The sequence below is a fragment of the Polyodon spathula genome, chromosome 20, assembly GCF_017654505.1.
Source record: "Polyodon spathula isolate WHYD16114869_AA chromosome 20, ASM1765450v1, whole genome shotgun sequence".
In the NCBI taxonomy this organism is placed as follows: Eukaryota; Metazoa; Chordata; class Actinopteri; order Acipenseriformes; family Polyodontidae; genus Polyodon; species Polyodon spathula.
This window is the reverse complement of record NC_054553.1, coordinates 12601613-12619738: the sequence shown is the minus strand read 5'-3', so window position 1 is coordinate 12619738 and position 18126 is coordinate 12601613. Positions and strand designations below refer to the sequence as shown.

At 37.2% G+C, this 18126-nt stretch overlaps 1 protein-coding gene across 2 annotated transcripts; it reads left to right on the top strand.

The window, feature by feature from the left end:
* Nucleotides 1-996: 996 nt before the first annotated feature.
* LOC121295527 (cysteine protease ATG4A-like) lies at nucleotides 997-17504 on the top strand. Of its 2 annotated transcripts, XM_041220255.1 has the most exons (13): nucleotides 997-1041; nucleotides 2485-2595; nucleotides 4803-4874; nucleotides 5561-5659; nucleotides 6312-6413; nucleotides 6625-6697; nucleotides 6819-6898; nucleotides 7682-7896; nucleotides 10853-10931; nucleotides 11561-11706; nucleotides 12251-12307; nucleotides 12717-12828; nucleotides 13168-17504. In XM_041220255.1, exons 1-13 carry the CDS (start codon nucleotides 1032-1034, stop codon nucleotides 13230-13232), a joined length of 1221 nt encoding a protein of 406 aa, XP_041076189.1. In that variant the 5' UTR covers nucleotides 997-1031; the 3' UTR covers nucleotides 13233-17504. The 2 variants fall into 2 exon arrangements, with proteins under 2 accessions (XP_041076189.1, XP_041076190.1); XM_041220256.1 differs by lacking the exon at nucleotides 5561-5659.
* The last annotated feature ends 622 nt before the right edge of the window (nucleotides 17505-18126 follow it).

The following is an 18126-nucleotide window of genomic DNA, read 5'->3' as shown; positions in this document are numbered from 1 at the left end:
CAGAGGACCTAATACTGATCCCTGTGGTACACCATTGGTTACCACACTCCATTCTGAGGTTTTTCCTCTAATCAGTACTTTCTGTTTTCTACATGTTAACCACTCCCTAATCCATGTACATGTGTTTCCTTGAATCCCAACAGCATTCAGTTTGAGAATTAATCTTTTGTGCGGGACTTTGTCAAAAGCTTTCTGGAAATCTAAATAAACCATGTCATATGCTTTGCAATTATCCATTATCGATGTTGCATCCTCAAAAAAATCAAGCAAGTTAGTTAGACACGATCTCCCTTTCCTAATTGATACAATCTGGTTTCTGGTAAGTTAACATACCTGCACCTGATGTTTTTAACATTGCAGTGTGTGTTTATGTACTGGCTGTGTGATCAGTGTTGGCCTGTTGCTGCAACATGAGGCCCTCTTGTAAAATATATCCTAGTGAATTAAAACTTATAAAGGCAATTAAATAAATATCTTGCTCTTTGTAAACATTCCCTGCCTGATTAGCAGCTGTCCTCCAGCAGGCCAGTATAAAGTGGTTCGCAAGATTTTTAATTTGTTAATCTTTTTCCTGCGTCATCCTACAAATTAACATGATGTTATGATAGGCATACATTTAATTGAGAGGAAGTAATACTAATTTTATTTATGATTTCCTTGATCTGGGAAATGTAACAGCGTTAATTGTGGCCCTTTAAATACATTGTATATACTAAATTAAAAGCGACGTGATAAAATAAAAACCTTCTTCCAGCACACCTCAACTATGCAAACATTTCGTGTCAGCGGCCTCTGTGGATGTTGTAGTTTATCATGACAAGTTTATACTGAAGAAAACAACAACACCCACAATGCATGGCATTATTATGTTCCTGACGGAGAACGCCTTTGATTCCAATGCTGCATTATGGGAATTGTAGTCCAAGCTCCGCTGTGTTACCTGGACAAAAGTAGCTAAATAACTACAATTACCAGCCACCAGTGTGTTATATTTGTATTTATCTCCCTTTAAACCTAGTGTCAGCCGGAGGATGGAAGCAGGTAAGAAAATTTACTTTATCGAAGGAAAAAAAACTTAATATTATAAGATGTTAAAGTAAATTCCTTTCAGAATTCGGGTTTACACAGCACAGATTCAGAAATCGATTGAAGTGTCGTTACATATGCAGTTTATGACAGACGAGACTGAGCTGTAACTTTTGCATTGTTCCCACCTGGGCCACATTATTAAAAACTTTGAACAAGTGAACAGCACAACACAGCTCTTTCAAAACCAGATAGATGTACATTCAAACCCGTACTGTTAGTGTTAGGAGCAGTAGATACAAATATTTCATTTTCTGATTTCGCTGACTCGGGTCAACGCTGTATAGTTTAGCGTTTTATTGAAGCTACTGTAGTACGTGGAAATAAAAGTGAAACAAAAAAAAAAGCGATTTCTAAGGGTGCTTTTCTGGACGGTACTTTCTATAAACTATAATGAACTTGCTCTGTATCGCCCTCTAATGCGTCACACGTCTTCTTTACAGACCCTGTTGACAATCCCCCCACGGGCTCATTTTTAACTAGTCATGTTGGTCCAGGAAACTGCAACGCAGTTGCTGGGTAGAAAATAAATATGTGTGTCACATCTGTTGCGAATCGCCATAAATAAGTGATTCAATTACAAACTTACAGAATGACATACTTCTAATCAAAACGCTAGTCATCGAATTATGTTTCTTTTAGTATTTCTAAATAAAACTTGCTGAGGGACGTTTTTGGCTGAAGTTGTATCAGGTGTATCATAACCTAGGGGTGTATCGAGGCTGTCTGAATGGCTTAACGTTACTGACAGGCTTGCATCGTCTTATTGAGCCTGTTTTTGCGGGAATTATTTAGTTGAGGTGGTTAAGATTTGACAAAAAAACAAACATTTAACGGATGTGTCAAATGTAAAATAACCACCTCACTGTTGCAACTCGATTTTAGTCAGGGCAAGACATTAGGTCTGACAGACTTTTACTGAGGGCACATTGTCAGTGCTCTGTTGGTTGGTGCTTCCTTTTCCATAAATGATGGAAAAGAACAGTGGTGACAGTGTGGACCATTGTACAAACACCTGTTAATGTTGTAATGTGTATTTGATTCCTTTTTCTAGGCTGTAATAAAAACAGGTGTTTTTGCTGTAACCCATCATTTTCACCCTTACACAAATATTTTTTCATGCACTTTTTTCTCATTTTTATTACAAACAGGCACCCTGTATAGACCGTTTCTGTACAGTTTTCAGTAACTAGAAATAGACCAGCAAACGTTTTAACTTGCACACGTTAACAAAACAAACAAACAAAAAAAAAAAAAATCTGTGTACCCAACTTGATGTCAGGTTACAGCAAACTAAGTTTTTTAAGGGTGGCACTATGGAATAAATAGCATTGTGGTAAGTTTTAAGACACTTCCAGTCCAGTGAAAAGTGTTTTTCCTTCCTGTTTCTCCTTCTAGTTAGAGCTCAGTATGAAACTAAGATCAATGCCATCTCTGACCTCCTAGAGGACCTCCCGGACACTGATGAGCCAGTCTGGCTTCTAGGAGAGCAGTACTTTGTGAAAACAGGTGAGATGCAGGGTATAGGCTATAGGCTCTTTTCAACTGCATTTCAGTTGGGCAGTGCCTGAACCTTTTTCAAATACCTATTTTCATTTCCTTGTACCTTGACCCATACAGTTTGGAATCTTTTTTAATTGCATGTCTACAGTTATGTTACGTTAACATATTGAATTACAAACCACTTTGTAGATTTCCATATAGACTACTTAATGAAAAACTGACAACAATTGAAAAATGTGACATTTCGAAATCTAACATGAAATACTGCACTACAGTTATCGTTTCCGATATACTTTTGCAATATCATCTTGCAGTTTCTTTGATTGCATGATGTTAAATAAGATTTAAATTATGATCAGGTTTTTTTTTTTTTTTTTTAATTTAAAAAACATACTGAATCCTAAAATTCTAGGGGATGCAAAACTTGTCATTTGGAATCTTAAACAGATTGCAGCTTATACCATAATTGTTCAAACCTTACCTGTTGGGCATTTCCACATATTGTAATGGCAATGCAGTTTTGAAAGAAACATGTGGTTTTCTGTTCTAACATGATATGTGGTGCTACACTGAGGCATTTATGTTTCCTGTATTGACTGACATGCTACATTTATGCTTTACCCAGTAACATGCTTTCACTCCAAAGAGTAAGGCATGAAAACTGAGTCCTTTCTTGAACCTAGTGTAGTACCAGGTAGCATGTTTTAAAATGAAAATATGCATTTGTCATGATATGTGTTTTTTTTTTTTTATTTGCACATTGTAGACCTACAGTGAATGGAAGTGAATGGGATTGGTTTGCTTGTTATAGTCAGTTTTGGTTAAAGTACTTTGACAGATATCTTTGAACCCAGATGCTTTATCACACAAACTACAGTGCCTTAACTTTCATTTTTAGTAATATTAAAATCATCAAGATTCTGCTCAGTTTTGCCAATGCTAAATAACTACAGCTGTTTCCTCTCTGGCTTTTCTTGCGAACACATTTTTAAAATCTTCTGTACTTAGGTTTCTCAAAATAAGTATTTCAAGAGCAGTGCAGGTGGTGTTAGTAGAGCTGAAAGCTCACATTATCACATTATGTGAATGGAATGAGAAGGTCTGACCAATGGCAGGCAGTTAGCATTCTCCAAGCAAGTTCAAAGCCAGGAGAAGACAATATTAATGTCAACATTGGAGCAACAGAATCTAGAACCAGAATGATTGAAAACATCATAGAAATGTTAATAAAAAAATTGAAATGGAATTTGAAGCCATTGAACTCCAAAAATGTGTTGAGTAATAAATGTGGAGATGTTAAAAGGAGGCCTAGTGTATGAGGTAACTGTAACTGAAATCTCATGCATGTAGCAAGGTGTGGTTTTCTAGAAACACGAACAGGTTGTTGCATGCTTAAGGGCTTTAAAAATAGGGCTTAAAGTTTGCAAATATTGTTATCACACACTCTAAAGGTCAACCTACAAAAACATTTCAAAACTGTTGTTAAAAACTGTCTCAAAATTAGATCAGCATTAACTTGCACGATGAATCAGAATTTCTTTATGGAAGTTCATTATTACTAGCATTGAAACCTTAGTTTGCATTAATTCTGAGTGGTCCGATTTCTGTTGCTGCAATATTACATTTCCATATTTTTATTCTTTGCATCAGAATCCCCTGGTATTATCTGAGCTCGTAGAATCCTATTTTCCGGGTAGCTGATTCCTGATTCCAAAGGAATCAAATGAAAAGATCGTGTGGGAAATGTGATTTATTTGGGATCAGTACTTACAGGGCCTGGCAACTAGGATTTTACAGGCTCAGATAATGCCAGTATTGGAGAAACATAACTCAGAACTAGTCTATATGATTGTAAAGCAGGTCACTGTCCTTGCAAAATTGTAGATGTTCTGCAGTACAGCATCAGTTATTTATTTTTGTATCTATTAAGTTGTATTTGAAAAATGTGTACATTTTTAGACTGACTGAAGGGCCACCGGGGCTACTTTATCACTGGGGAAAGGTGGGGATCAGATAAAATGTTAGGAATGTTTGGGACTCGTGTGTGTAAGAATCACAACTTTAAAACACTCAATCAGAATTCTTACAAGAACCTCGGCCAAGTAGGCAAACGTTTTGGCGAGTACTTTGAAGGCGGCACTAGCCACAGCATTTCTCTACTTGACTGTGTTTCTTATTTGAAATGGCTTTATTTTTCTGTTTTCTGTTCATAGAAAAATCTGAGCTGCTGTCTGACATCAGGTCGAGACTATGGTTTACATACCGGAAGAAGTTCTGTCCAATCGGTGGGTAATGGAGTGACCATTTTTAGCTCGATGCCTCTGTATAATGTTTACAATTCAAGTATTTCAGCGCCTTAAAATTTAAATGATACTTAAAATAAATCAAGGGTAGAAAATAAAATGTAAGCAGTCACTGTTTTTTTCCCCTTCACTCATAAATATAAATACTGAAATCATAAAACTGAATTCAGACTTGAAGCTGCAGTGTCCCACAATCAAGTTTAATTTGAAAGTATATTTAAGCATGATTCCTGGTGAACTATTTCCAGAGATAGTTATAGATGCAGACACACAAGCTTCCTGGACACTGACAGTCTGTGAACTAAAAAGACATCCCCCTGCTACTACTGGCCCAGCAGGGGGTATAAATACCACATGTAAGATCTGTTTGAGCTCTGCGAAGTAAAAGTAATCCACACTGTGTTTTGATTTTCAGCCCTCAGTTTATACTGCGATGATAAAGGCTTACAGCCAACATGTTTATTTACTGGACAGTAGATTTTTTTTTTTTAATCTTGATTCATTCTTAGTTAGTTATAGATGTTTCTTTATTATTTCACTTTTTCACCATCAGTCTGTGTAAAAGAGTGAACACAGTTCAGCTGGGCTTCTGTTGGTTGTAATTTCTGTATAGGAGGTACTCGCTGTCAGGCTCTTTTCAGGTTTGATTTGGTTCTCGTGCTTACAAGGGGGTACCGGACCCTGCTCGGACACTGGCTGGGGCTGCATGCTGCGCTGTGGGCAGATGATCTTAGCCCAAGCCCTCGTCTACAGACATTTAGGAAGAGGTGAGCTGTAAGACGGTGGGTTTTAAAGAAGAACAGAAGAACATGTTATTCCCTGCAGAGGATAATTACTTCTAATTATTAACCAACAATTCTCCAGATTTCTATCAAATCTTGTTTCTTACAGCCTGCTCAGCAATTACAAAAATAAATACATGAAAATCATCCCAGAAACTGTTAAATACCATATAGCTGGTCATTTGGTAGGGATTTCCATTTGCAAACCAGAAGAAATGAAGAGCTGCTTCCTTCTTAGGCTGCTGAGGACCACTGCTTTAGAGCTGACTGCCCTGGCCAAAAGTGTTTCACCACCCTATAGAATTAACTCATTTTGCTTCATAATGTCGAATTAAACCTGCTGAACAATATTACGTTAACATAATGAAATGCATACCGGTTTGTAGTTTTCTATACTTAACAAATAACTGACAAAAATTGAAAAATGAGACATTTCGAAAACGAACATGAATTACTGTGCTACCGTGGCTTCCGGTAGACTTTTGCAATATCATTTTGTAGTTTCTTTGATTACGTCATGTTAAATAAAATAGCTAAATTATGTTCATGTAGTTTTTTTATTTATTCATTTTTTTATTGTCTCAGTCCTGAAATTGTAGTCCATAGCTGTAGAAAGTGTAATGTGTCCCTGTTTCAGAGTGGCGCTGGGAGAAGGAGAATTGTCACCCCGAGGAGTATCACAGGATCCTGCACTGTTTCCTAGACAGGAAGGACTGCTGCTACTCCATCCATCAGATGGGTAAGAGGAGAGGTTTGGCAACAGGGGTTGGGGCAATAATCTCATTTTATTGTATTGATTGTTAAAAAAGAAAAAGTGAATGAATTGTACAGTTTGAATACTATTAGTTGCATATATTATAGTGTGGACGTGTGATAGTTAAAGAAGTGATCGGGGTGTGACTTTGCAATAAGAACTTGAGGTTGATGCATCTTGCTGTCCTTCTTTACAGCTCAGATGGGGGTAGGAGAGGGGAAGTCAGTCGGAGAGTGGTATGGACCAAACACAGTTGCTCAAGTGTTAAAGTAAGCCATGTTTTTACATTTGTATGTAGCTACCTTATTTACATTTATCTCAAGCAGACATGTTTCTAAAGTATTTAAATACATTGTTTCTAAGAGAACTATGCCTTGTTGTATTTTAAAGGAAGCTAGCACTATTTGATGAATGGAATTCCTTGGCTGTATATGTTTCCATGGACAACACTGTAGTGATTGAAGATATCAGTAAGTTTCAAATATGTGTTGGAACCGTCTTTTAGTAAATGGAGCCCTGCTCTCAAGACAGCCATGTAAACAAGATATGCCGTATCAATTTGGTTATATAATGGCTGAATGCATATACTGCCCTCAAGTTCAATGCATTGGTTTGAGGTAAAAATACAATGTTTGTTCTGATACTATTATTTCAGTATTTTTTGGACCGGTTATATCTAATGGGAAAAGGTGATGGCCAAATGAGGTAAAGTTAGTAATAATGTCTGAAGGAGAAAGGCCCTCATACTGATGTCTGTGTCCTGTTACTGTAAGCAGCAGTTACTCTGTGAGGTCATATTGAGGCTTCTGAATGAAAGATGCAAGTCCTGACCCTCTGAAATCAAGGTGCTGACTGAACCGCTCTAGTTAGAGTCTACATCCAAGAGCTCAAGAGCTTTTCAGTGCGGTTTGGCTTGTATTGCAACTCATTTATTGTTTCTGCTGCCTCTCAATAGGAATAGCCTTGATAAATATTTTTGAATAAAAATTTATATAGCTGACATTTCATGTTCATGATAGAACAAACCCTAAACAGTTCAATCAGCAAACAATCAATCCCAATAGATTGATATTGATTGGTAGTAACATACATTCTAGTGTCCTAGACAACATGAATAACACCCAAGATCTTGAATAAGCTGTTTTAAAAGAAACAAGTCCAGTACTTAGCTAGTCAAGCTGAGCACAGCCCTGTCAAATCCTGTATGCTGCTTAATCCCTGATGCTTTTTCCATTGTATTACATTTTTTTCAGAAACACTGTGTAAGCTGCAGCCCATGAAGGGCCAGTTAAAGCCCAGCAGCTCAGGGCAGGTAGAGCCCCAGGTAATGGGCAGCATGCACGGGCAGCTCAACCCTCAGGCTCAGGGGATCCCTGGCTCGCACCCAGGCTGGAAACCACTGTTACTTATCATACCTCTGCGCATGGGCATAAACCACATCAATCCTGTTTACATTGAAGCTCTGAAGGTAATGGTGTCTGTGGACTAAGTCAAGTTGCTAAAAGAACCTGTGAGCGGAACTACAGCCTGAGTTACAATTCTTTGAAGTGTCTTCCTGAGAACTCATCACAGAAGTTGGGAGTAATATCTCTACTCGCCACAAGGAGGACAAAGGAACATATACAGTGCTACCCCGGTATAATGCGGTAGTCAGGGTCCATAATAGGAGACAACGTTATTTGTGTTTCACCTTATAATGAATATTGGCATTTTTGTTTCTGAACTGATTTACAATGCCCACAAGCCAAATTAATATTGTAGTGTACAGTGGAAAATGAAGGAAGAAGACACACACAGTTTATTGGAATGATTATTCCCGGCCCCTGTTAGCCTGGGCCACACCAAAAATAACAAACAGTCTTGCACTCTCACAGCAGCTTGCCTCACTCAGCTCTGCCCACGCTGATGTGGGCACCCCCTATATGCTTTCATGTCCTCGCCTCCGTGTTGACATTTCTGCAGAAACAAAGTGAATAAAGCACAGTCTAATTCATTGTTTTTTTTTTCCTAGAGCAGCCCTCTTTGGAGTCAGTCTTATCAAGAAAACCTTGTAGTTTTTCTTCATCTTTTAGCTATCCACGTAATGTAGATTGTATAACATTTCTATCTTTTTAAACTGTGGCTTGAGTTTCACCTTTTCTTACTCTGTCCACTGCATCGAGTTTCATTTTAGCAGAGAAAGATTTTTGTTTTTCGCTATCTGCCATGCTTCATACTGTATATGTGGAACGTTCACCCAGCGTTTGCAAGTCAAATTGTATTATGGGGGAAACAGGAGCCACAACCTTACCATGTTATAACCGATTCCGCACTGTAACAGGTCGCATTATAATGAGGTAGCACTGTGTGTGTGTGTGTGTGTGTGCGCTTGTACATATACAGTACCAGTCAAAAGTTTGAATACACTTGCTGGAAACTAGGTTTTTTTCATAATTGACAATGTTTTACGTCGTATAGTTTCTGTAAATACTTGAAAATGAAAACACATGTTACAATATACAAAACAAAACATAATGAGTATCAAAGCAATGTACAAGAAAATTGTCTCCAAATCTTAAATTCCTCAAAATAGACACCCTTTGCCTTAATAACAGCCTCACAAACACGAGGCATTCGGTTAACAAGTTTCAGCAGGAAATCACCCGACATGTCTTCCAAGCTCTTCTGCAGCAATTCTCAGAGATGTAGGGCACTTGTGGGTAGCTTTGCTTTGACTCTTCTGTCCAGTTCGTCCCATACAAGTTGTATGGGATTGAGGTCTGGAGACTGGGCAGGCCAGGTCATTAGATTGAGATGTCCTTCACTTTCCTTCTTCACCGGATAGTTCTTGCACAACTTTGAGGTGTGTTTCGGGTCATTATCTTGCTGAAGAATGAAGGACTACCCAACTAGCCATAATCCTGATGGAATAGCATGCCTCTGAAGTATGCTATGATAACCATGCTGGTTGAGCTTGCCATGGACTTGGTAAAGATCACCAACTGTCACCAGCAAAGCAACCCCAGACCATGACACTGCCTCCTCCATGCTTGACAGTGGGAACCACACATGCAGAACTCATGCACTCACCCTCTCTGCGTCTTACCATTACTTGGTGGTTGGACCCAGATATTTCAAATTTTGACTCATCGGTCCATAAGACCGACTTCCACTCCTCAGACGACCAGTTTCTGTGTTTTTTGGCCCAGGCAAGTATCTTCCTCTTATTCTGCACTCTTAACAATGGTTTCTTTACAGCAATTCTTCCAGTTAGGTCAGCTTCACGCAATCTCCTCTGAACAGTTGATGTTGAAACATCTGTACTAGTAGCATTTAGCTGAGCTTGTATTTCAGGGGCAGTTAATCGCCAGTTTTGAAGACTTGTGAATCAAACTTGTTCTCTGATTCTGAGGTCACCCTTGGCCTGCCTGACCTTGTTTGGTCCTCATGAGTGCCAGTTTCCTCACATTGTTTGATGGTCTTGGCAACAGCAGTTACAGACACTTGCAAAGTTCTTGCGATTTGGCTTAAAGATTGACCTTTGTCTTTTTTCTTTGCTTAAGTGAGCGTATTTTGCCATTTTCTGCTCCCTTACATTCAGGAACACATTTCAGACTTTTAACTGACTTGGGCTTCAGACTGAAATCCCCTTGCTTTGGGTGACCATTTCATTGAAATTGACAAGATTTACATTTTCATTTAAAAATAAAATTTTTGAATGCAATTCACTTATGATTATCAGCTTATATAAGAACACGTATCATATAATGAAATATTAAGTGTTTATAGACACATTTATATAGTTAAAAGCATAGATAATCATGAAAAACCTGGTTTCAAGCAGGTGTACTCAAACTTTTGACTGGTACTATATATATATATATATATATATATATATATATATATATATATATATATATATATATATATATATATATATATATATATATATATATATATCTATCTCACATATACAAAAACATAATAGCACTGTTGTCCTCTGTGGGCATTCCTGCTAGGTAACTGACCAGAAATAGATTCTGAAGCAAGTAGAAAGTCAAAGGCAGCGAGAGACAACTTCGTTCCTGCAAGAATTATTTTTTGTTGAGACACTTAAACATTACCATGGTAATGTATCAATCAGGAATGCTTGCTGTGCTAAATGTGAACAACAGGGGAAACTTACATTTTTATACTTGACTTAAGTTTATTATCTGTGTTCACTGACTACTTTTATCATTTTTAAAATCCATATTTAAAAAAATAAGTGAAAATGTTTTGTAGATTTCACCCCACCCCAGTAGATCTCAACCACGGCTCAAAGTGTATTTTGAAAAAGATTCAGACACTTCAGAAACCATCTTAAAACTGAAGTGCAAGCATAGGGGAGCAGTGGTGAGGATGGGTAGATTAGAATTAACAGTATTGCTTTCCTTTTCTTGCAGGAGTGTTTTAAGATGCCACAGTCCTTGGGTGTTTTGGGTGGAAAACCAAACCTTGCATATTATTTCATTGGGTTTATTGGTAAGTGCAAACATTGTTGTCAAATGATTAATTTAGTGGCCAGCAGATGTTTTCTTCTGCACTAAAGTTATTGCACTTTAAAAAGACACTATTATTATTATTATTATTATTATTATTATTATTATATTATTATTATTATTGCAGTTAAACCCACATTGTATAAAGCATGTACCATACCTAAGCTTGTCAATTTGTAGTAGTATAAGAGGTTAATATGCTGAGAGCTGGATCAGTGGTGCAGTTAAACTTAGCACAGTGGTGTACTGTATCAACAGGATATGCACTTAACTTGTAAACATACCACAAACATGACACAAACAACCTTTTTGCAGCTTTCTGTTTGACTTGGCGATTACATGCCCATCAAAACAAATGCACAGAACCGCTAAAACTAAAGAGATCACAGCCATGGATTTCTTATTAACAGGAAAATGTGCAGCTCTTCTGATCGCACAACCCCATTCAAGCAACAACAGGAATTAGGTTCCAGACAGGTTCAATGAAAGGCAGTTAACACACTCCATTTTCATATCTGTGGTTGTGTTTTTTTGTTTTTTTTGTATGGAAGAAGACTAGGTTCTCAATCTGAATGCCCGGCTTTGTTGTTATTGGTTTTAATTTGTGTGCAGGAGACGAGTTGATCTATTTAGACCCTCACACAACCCAGGCTGCTGTGGATCCAGACTTTGATGGGACTGTGGATGACCAGAGCTACCACTGCCAGCGGAGGCCACAGAGAATGAAAATCCTGAACCTGGACCCCTCTGTGGCTGTAGTAAGTGCTTGAAGAGGATGCGGACCTGTCTGGACACCTTCAAAGACACCCATAGTCTGAGCCAGTAGTACTGTGCTGTTCTGAGCTTCACCACAGTAGAAATACCAAATAACAATTGCTTAATTGGAAAAGTATGGAATGTGGCCAGGGGCAATTGCATGATTGAAGTCAGTTTTACCTGGCCACATTCCACACCTTTCCATTCAAACTTCAATCAGTCACTCAATTAACCAAACAATGCCATGTGACTGTGCAAGGGTTCTAGTTTCCTTCTCCAAGATGGCCACTGGCCATCAACCTCTCACACGTGTATCCCCATGTGCAGAGCCTCTGCTCTGTCACAGACCAAGTGTACGTTTAATCCAATTAGGATACAACTTGGTAAAAACATTCTTATGCATGTGAAATTGAGAGTGTTAGAATATAAGAACATACTTCACACACTTAGAAACCTGTTTATCCAGTAGTTATCTGCTTATTTATAGATGCATGTTACTAGTGAATGCTACTAACATGTGGTAATTTTTTTTTTTCTTAATTTCAGGGATTTTTTTTCAAGACTGAAGCTGATTTTGACAGGTGGTGCACATTTGTACAGCAGGTAGAATATGTTGGCTGTTTCATGTATATTGGGGTTGTTCGGATTTCTGCTTGGGGACTGAAGACATGAAGAGATATGTTAGTATTTGCAATTTAATTCAGTTTCTATTTAACCAGGTAAAAGCAGAACAGAGTAATAATATGAGCCAATGCATTCAAGTATATACTGTACATACAGTACTTCAAACAAACTAAATGTTATAAAGCTGTTTCGATATAAAGCACAGCACTGCTACAAAGCATGTCTACTTTACTCTGTAGCTTACTATTATTATGATAGTGTAATTCTAGATCTATTAGAAAGCTAGATCTAAAATTAATAGAAAAATTCCAAAGCACTCTGGAATTGGAGATTTGGAAGCCACCGAAGCTTGGTCTCTCAGATCTAACATATCCTTTTTTAATGTCAGGAAATCTTAAAGAAAAGATGTCTACGAATGTTTGAGCTGGTTGAGAAGCACCCTCCCCACTGGCCTCCATTCATCCCTCCTGCTAAACCGGAGGTACAGACGACAGGAGCAGGTAATAGGGCAGAGCTAAGAGGACTGGGATGGGAATGGCTCGTCGCTTCATAGTGCTTTAGACAATGTTTGTATACCTGTCTAGGATCTAAAAGCAACCGACAGAAGATTAATTTGCCCTCTCAGTTTATTCTTTACAGTGGATCGGAGGACACTAACTGTCTTTCGGTAGATTATCAGAACACCCTCTGGTTGCAATTAATTTTTATTGTCAAGAGTTTTACTGGGCTGAATTTTATTGCACTGTTTTCTGTGTACAACACTAGATACAAAAGAGAAATACCACCTATGTCATTCATGGTAATACTGTACTGTATTGTATTGTGTGGCTTTTCTACAGAACTCGTCGAGTCAATGGACAAGCTGTTTGAATCAGAAGAAGAATTCGAAATCCTGAACGTATGACTTTTTTTTTTAATGTTTTTTAATATTATTGCCTTTTAAGCTAGTAAGTGCCTCCAACCACACTCACACAAAGCACAAACTGGAATGGATCTGCAAAAGAACCCATTGAAAACATCATCGGAAATGGAATGGGTTCTGTTATTGGAAGGAGATCAATGGGAGACAGTTTCTGCAGATTTTTCAAGGGGTTCACTTTCGTTTACAACAAAGGGGTCACGCTGGCCCTGTTGCGCAACCTGACTTCACAAAAAGGAATCTTGAAGTAGGTGTTATTTTATGCATGGATCTTTAAACATCTGGACTGCCCTCTGTAGGAAAAGGCTGAATAAACTATGTTTCCAAGAAAGCATGTTGGAGGAAAACTGCTTATAAGATGACAAATACAATCTTATATTGGTTGAAAGAGGTATGTAAAAGTGCCTAACCGTGACAAATATAATATTGCAACTTTCTTGATTGGTTGTTTGCCATAACTGTAGTTACAGTAGGTGGTGTAATAACTGTAGATTTTTTTGTTTTTTCATAAAAAGCAGCTGCAAGCTGTAGCATGTGCCAAAAATAAGGTGTATTCATAGATGTAAATATGAAACCAGATGTCAAAAATGGTGTTTGACAGTTTGAACCCATGAGTACTTGAGAAGTCAGTTTTATTAAAAACAAGAAAAGGCTCTGAAAGGCATACATTATATGATCTAGAGTTTCCCTAATATTTCATTTCATATCTGTTTGTCTAATTGCTATACTAAAGACTTCTGTAGGTGAAACAAAGCAGCAGTGTTTTTTTTTGTCAGCCTAGTCTTTCAATTTGTAAAGCACAGATGTTACTATATTGATTCTGCCTGTGTTTTACCATCACAGCGTACTACACAGCAGATCTGCCTATGTTCATAGCAATAAAGAGACCATTTACTCTTTATTCTTGGCACACACACTCCATAGAATCCACTGATAAAGCTGGTCTGCCCTTCCTCGTCTTTGATTCCTTCAATTCCTTCAGATTTATAATTTCATATTGCATTGCTAATATACATATTGTTCAAAAACACATGTATTGGATATGGATTTATTGACGTGGTGTCTTAATAATAAAACCCCATGGCCAGCGCTCCAGATAAGATGCATAAAGGGTGTTTTACACATTGAAAAACTATGAATTATGCATTATATTTAATGTGTAACAAACAATAATAGCAATTTTGCTGCACGGCTTGAGTTTTCATGTTATCAAGCTTCTTGTGCTTGCTTGGTTCCCGGTGCCTCAATGATCAGTTGTGAATAGATCTGTAGAATGGATCATAGGAATGCTGGAAACAAATGACCAATAAGTCAGGGTTTTCAATTTAAAAAAAAAAATACAGTTGAGTCAATATGGTTTATGAACGGTGAATATCCAACTGGATATTCAGGATTTCTCTGCTCTGTCTTAGTCTCCCTCAACCTAACCTACCAATCTGTCAACCAAATTTTTAGACTGTACATCTATATAATAAATAGAATATTCTGGGTTTCCAGAGAGTCATCGCTTTATGTTGCTGTAGCAAGGTGATCAATAAGGAATAAAATATTATCGTTATTTGCATTAGTGCAGTATTGGTACAGTTTACAAAAAAAAGTTTTATTTTTCTGTCGATTTGGAAAGGGCGAGCACATGAGACTGAGAAAGGAAAATTTGCAGAAAACTAAAAAACGAACAGCCTAGTACTAGGGGAGCAGCAACTTCGCGGACTGTAATATTAATAATATTGTTAAGGCAGGACTAAATGGCTGCAACAAAGACATTGCTGAGTTTCTTTAGGTGGAAAATAAGGAAAGGGAAGTTGGTATTGTAAGACCAAGTTTTTGTACAGTAGTTCAGAGATACATTACAGTTAAAATGTAAGGCAGTAGTTAATGCATACCTCCTAAGTTAGCATTAAAGTATGTACTGTATTTATTGGAAGTACTTATGACTTCAAGGTAATATAGATTTTACACATATAGTGTTTTACTTGGAGAGTAAATTACTCAATGACTCAAAACCTTATCTTGAGCAATGCCCATGACTGATTTAAAAAAAAACCAAACAAACAAGAAACACATTTAGTATCGTTCTACTCTAGATCAGAACATTAGACTGATAGGACTTTCAAATAATTTGGAACAAAAGCCTTTCTGAACATTGTCACATTTGCCATATTATTTACCCCTATTAGCTTGACCAAGCCCATATAGGAAAAAAATTAAAGATTGCATTATAAAACTTTTGATGCATCAAAATGTGTCAGGGAAAGTTATTTAGGTTTGGAAGAAATACACATCTTCAAAGCGTGCTAAACAATGCTTTATGATCTTTCCCATTTCAAATATTTGGTTCTTAAATTGTTTTTAATGTTAGTTCATGATATACAGATGTCTCTAAATAAAATTCTATAGATAACCTGGTTACATGGTTATGCAAAAGATCTTCAATAGAGTGATAATATTGCTAGTGTTATTACAAATTGGTAAGCTAGCTACTTGTGGAGCAATAGTGGAGAAAGACATTGGTAACAAGCAGCACTGATAATTGGTAGACAGAGGTGCTGCCCCCTGGTGTACACAGAGGTTTACATCTATTTGCTGTGCAGTACTTATTCCTGGGAGGATGTTGGAAGCATCACTAGGATTTTATTTATATTATTGCACATAAAGGCATACAAGACTTTTTCACTGTTCCAGGGTCAGCATGTTGTCATGCTCTGGACACAACTAGCTTGTTAGTGCACTAAAAGCTTTCTTTTCTACGGTGGTTATTGCAAGTCTGTGTAAATGATGTCCCCCTCTATGCCACAGTGGAAGTTGTGACAATGTGGTAACTGACTACCAAATGTCTGAGCCCTCTTTCTGTAATTTTTATACTTTTCCTACACCAGTGCTGTTTAGTCCCCAGTCATTTTATTACCATTCTGGTCTGTTTTGGTTCAGTCACACAGGTAAAGAAACAGTAACACCTTCTAGGAGGGGCATGACCAGATTTATTTGTTTTAACTTGTACTTGATTTTTGTTGCTGTAAATCAATTTTTTTTTATTATTATTTTTTTAAAAAAACTTTAGACTTTGCATACAAACAGTATCACAGGTACACCCTTTTAATCAAGGTGCACCTCAGTGAAAATGGTTACTTTATGTGGATTACTGAATGCAAAATGAAAGCAAATGATTTGGATGTCAAATGGTAAGCAGTAGTTTGATGTAAGCACAATGTTACTGAAAGATTTATTTCTACTGTACGTATACCGATATATAGTCTCCATTGTAAAAATGAAATGTGTACATGGTATTTTCTTAAAGGAACATAAATCCACAATCTATGCAGAAATATCACAAACAAAATATAGTGATGTAGAAACTGAGGGTTATGGAAACTGAGGATTACGGTTAAAAAACTTCAGGTCACTGTGATAATGTAAAAGCAACAGCAGAAAATACTGCTCAGCAATACAATGCTTTATCAATAAATCACGTCATTACATATTTACCAGACTAAACTGTAGCTTTGGCACTGGTATGCTGCTCTGGGGGAAAAACGAATTCACATCACAAGTCCAGCTCAGTTTGGCACACCTGTCACAGTTCTACAGAGTTGTGCTTCATTTAATTATGTGTGGGTCAATTAACTGCTTCCTATTTGTACTTTCCAATAAGTTTTTCTTTTGGAACACGCCCCCCCTCACTGTAGTGTTTCAATTTCTGTGGGTAATGATACAACGTCTGTTCAGGTCTCACTAGACGTCTGTTTAAAATAGGTAACGCTTTAATATTACTGTTTACATTGCATTTTACCAAGTAAAATTGGACACATTATTTAAACTGTCTGGTTTAATCCATAATCCAAACCTATCATAATGAAGTGCATGCTGCTAACAGCTGTAAAAACTTCAATATCAGTCCATGACTGCAAAATATTTTACAGCTGTCTTTTTAATGAAATGTTTTTTTGATTAAGTGTAAAGTATGAAAACATGCAACAAGGACTAATCATTTTAACATGGTACAGATTATAATCAGTACACCAGTCTCACATGGTTTGGATTAGCGAGCGTCTGCTACTTATTCAACCCTCGAGAGTGATAGTTACAGATGGGCTGAAGGAGGGAGAGTGGTCCTAATGGTGAGATCAAGAAAACAACTATAAAAAAACTTGGAGTTTGAAAAGTTTATTTCAAATTTACACAAGAACATTCACAGCCAATCTCTCAAGAGTACTGTACATGAAATGTAAACGGATAATAAAATGTTATGGTGTCCTCGGACTGTGCGTGGCAATCAAAGCCTGGTATTTTCTTCCAATTTATTTATTTATTTTTTTAAATATACTGTGGTGCAGCAGAAGCAGTACAGACTGGTTTCTTACACCACCATGATAAGTGTAAGTGTGTGTGTGTGTGTGTGTATATATATATAGGCACCCTTGATAAAGATGAGCAAAAAAAAGCAGTCTAAAATAAACACAGTTAATGAGCTATATTGTAATTTTCCAACATGTGGAATATATTATACTTTATTAATGATTCAATGGAATCAACCAAAATTACACATTCCTCAAATTATAAATTAACTTCCAAAAAAATTAAGTGTCACAATTATTGGCACCCTTATTTTCAGTACTTTGTGCACCCTCCCCTTGCAAGGATAACGGCACTGAGCCGCCTTCTATAATTTTTTTTTGAGATTGGAGAATACATTGGAAGGATCTTAGACCATTCCTCAAAACATAATCTTTCCAGATCCTTGATATCCTTCGGTCTGCACTTATGGACTCAATTCAAACCACAGGTTTTCAATGGGATTCAAGTCCGGAAACTGCGATGGCCATTGCAAAATGTTGATTTTGTGGTCAATTAACCATTTCTTTGTGGATTTTGATGTGTGCTT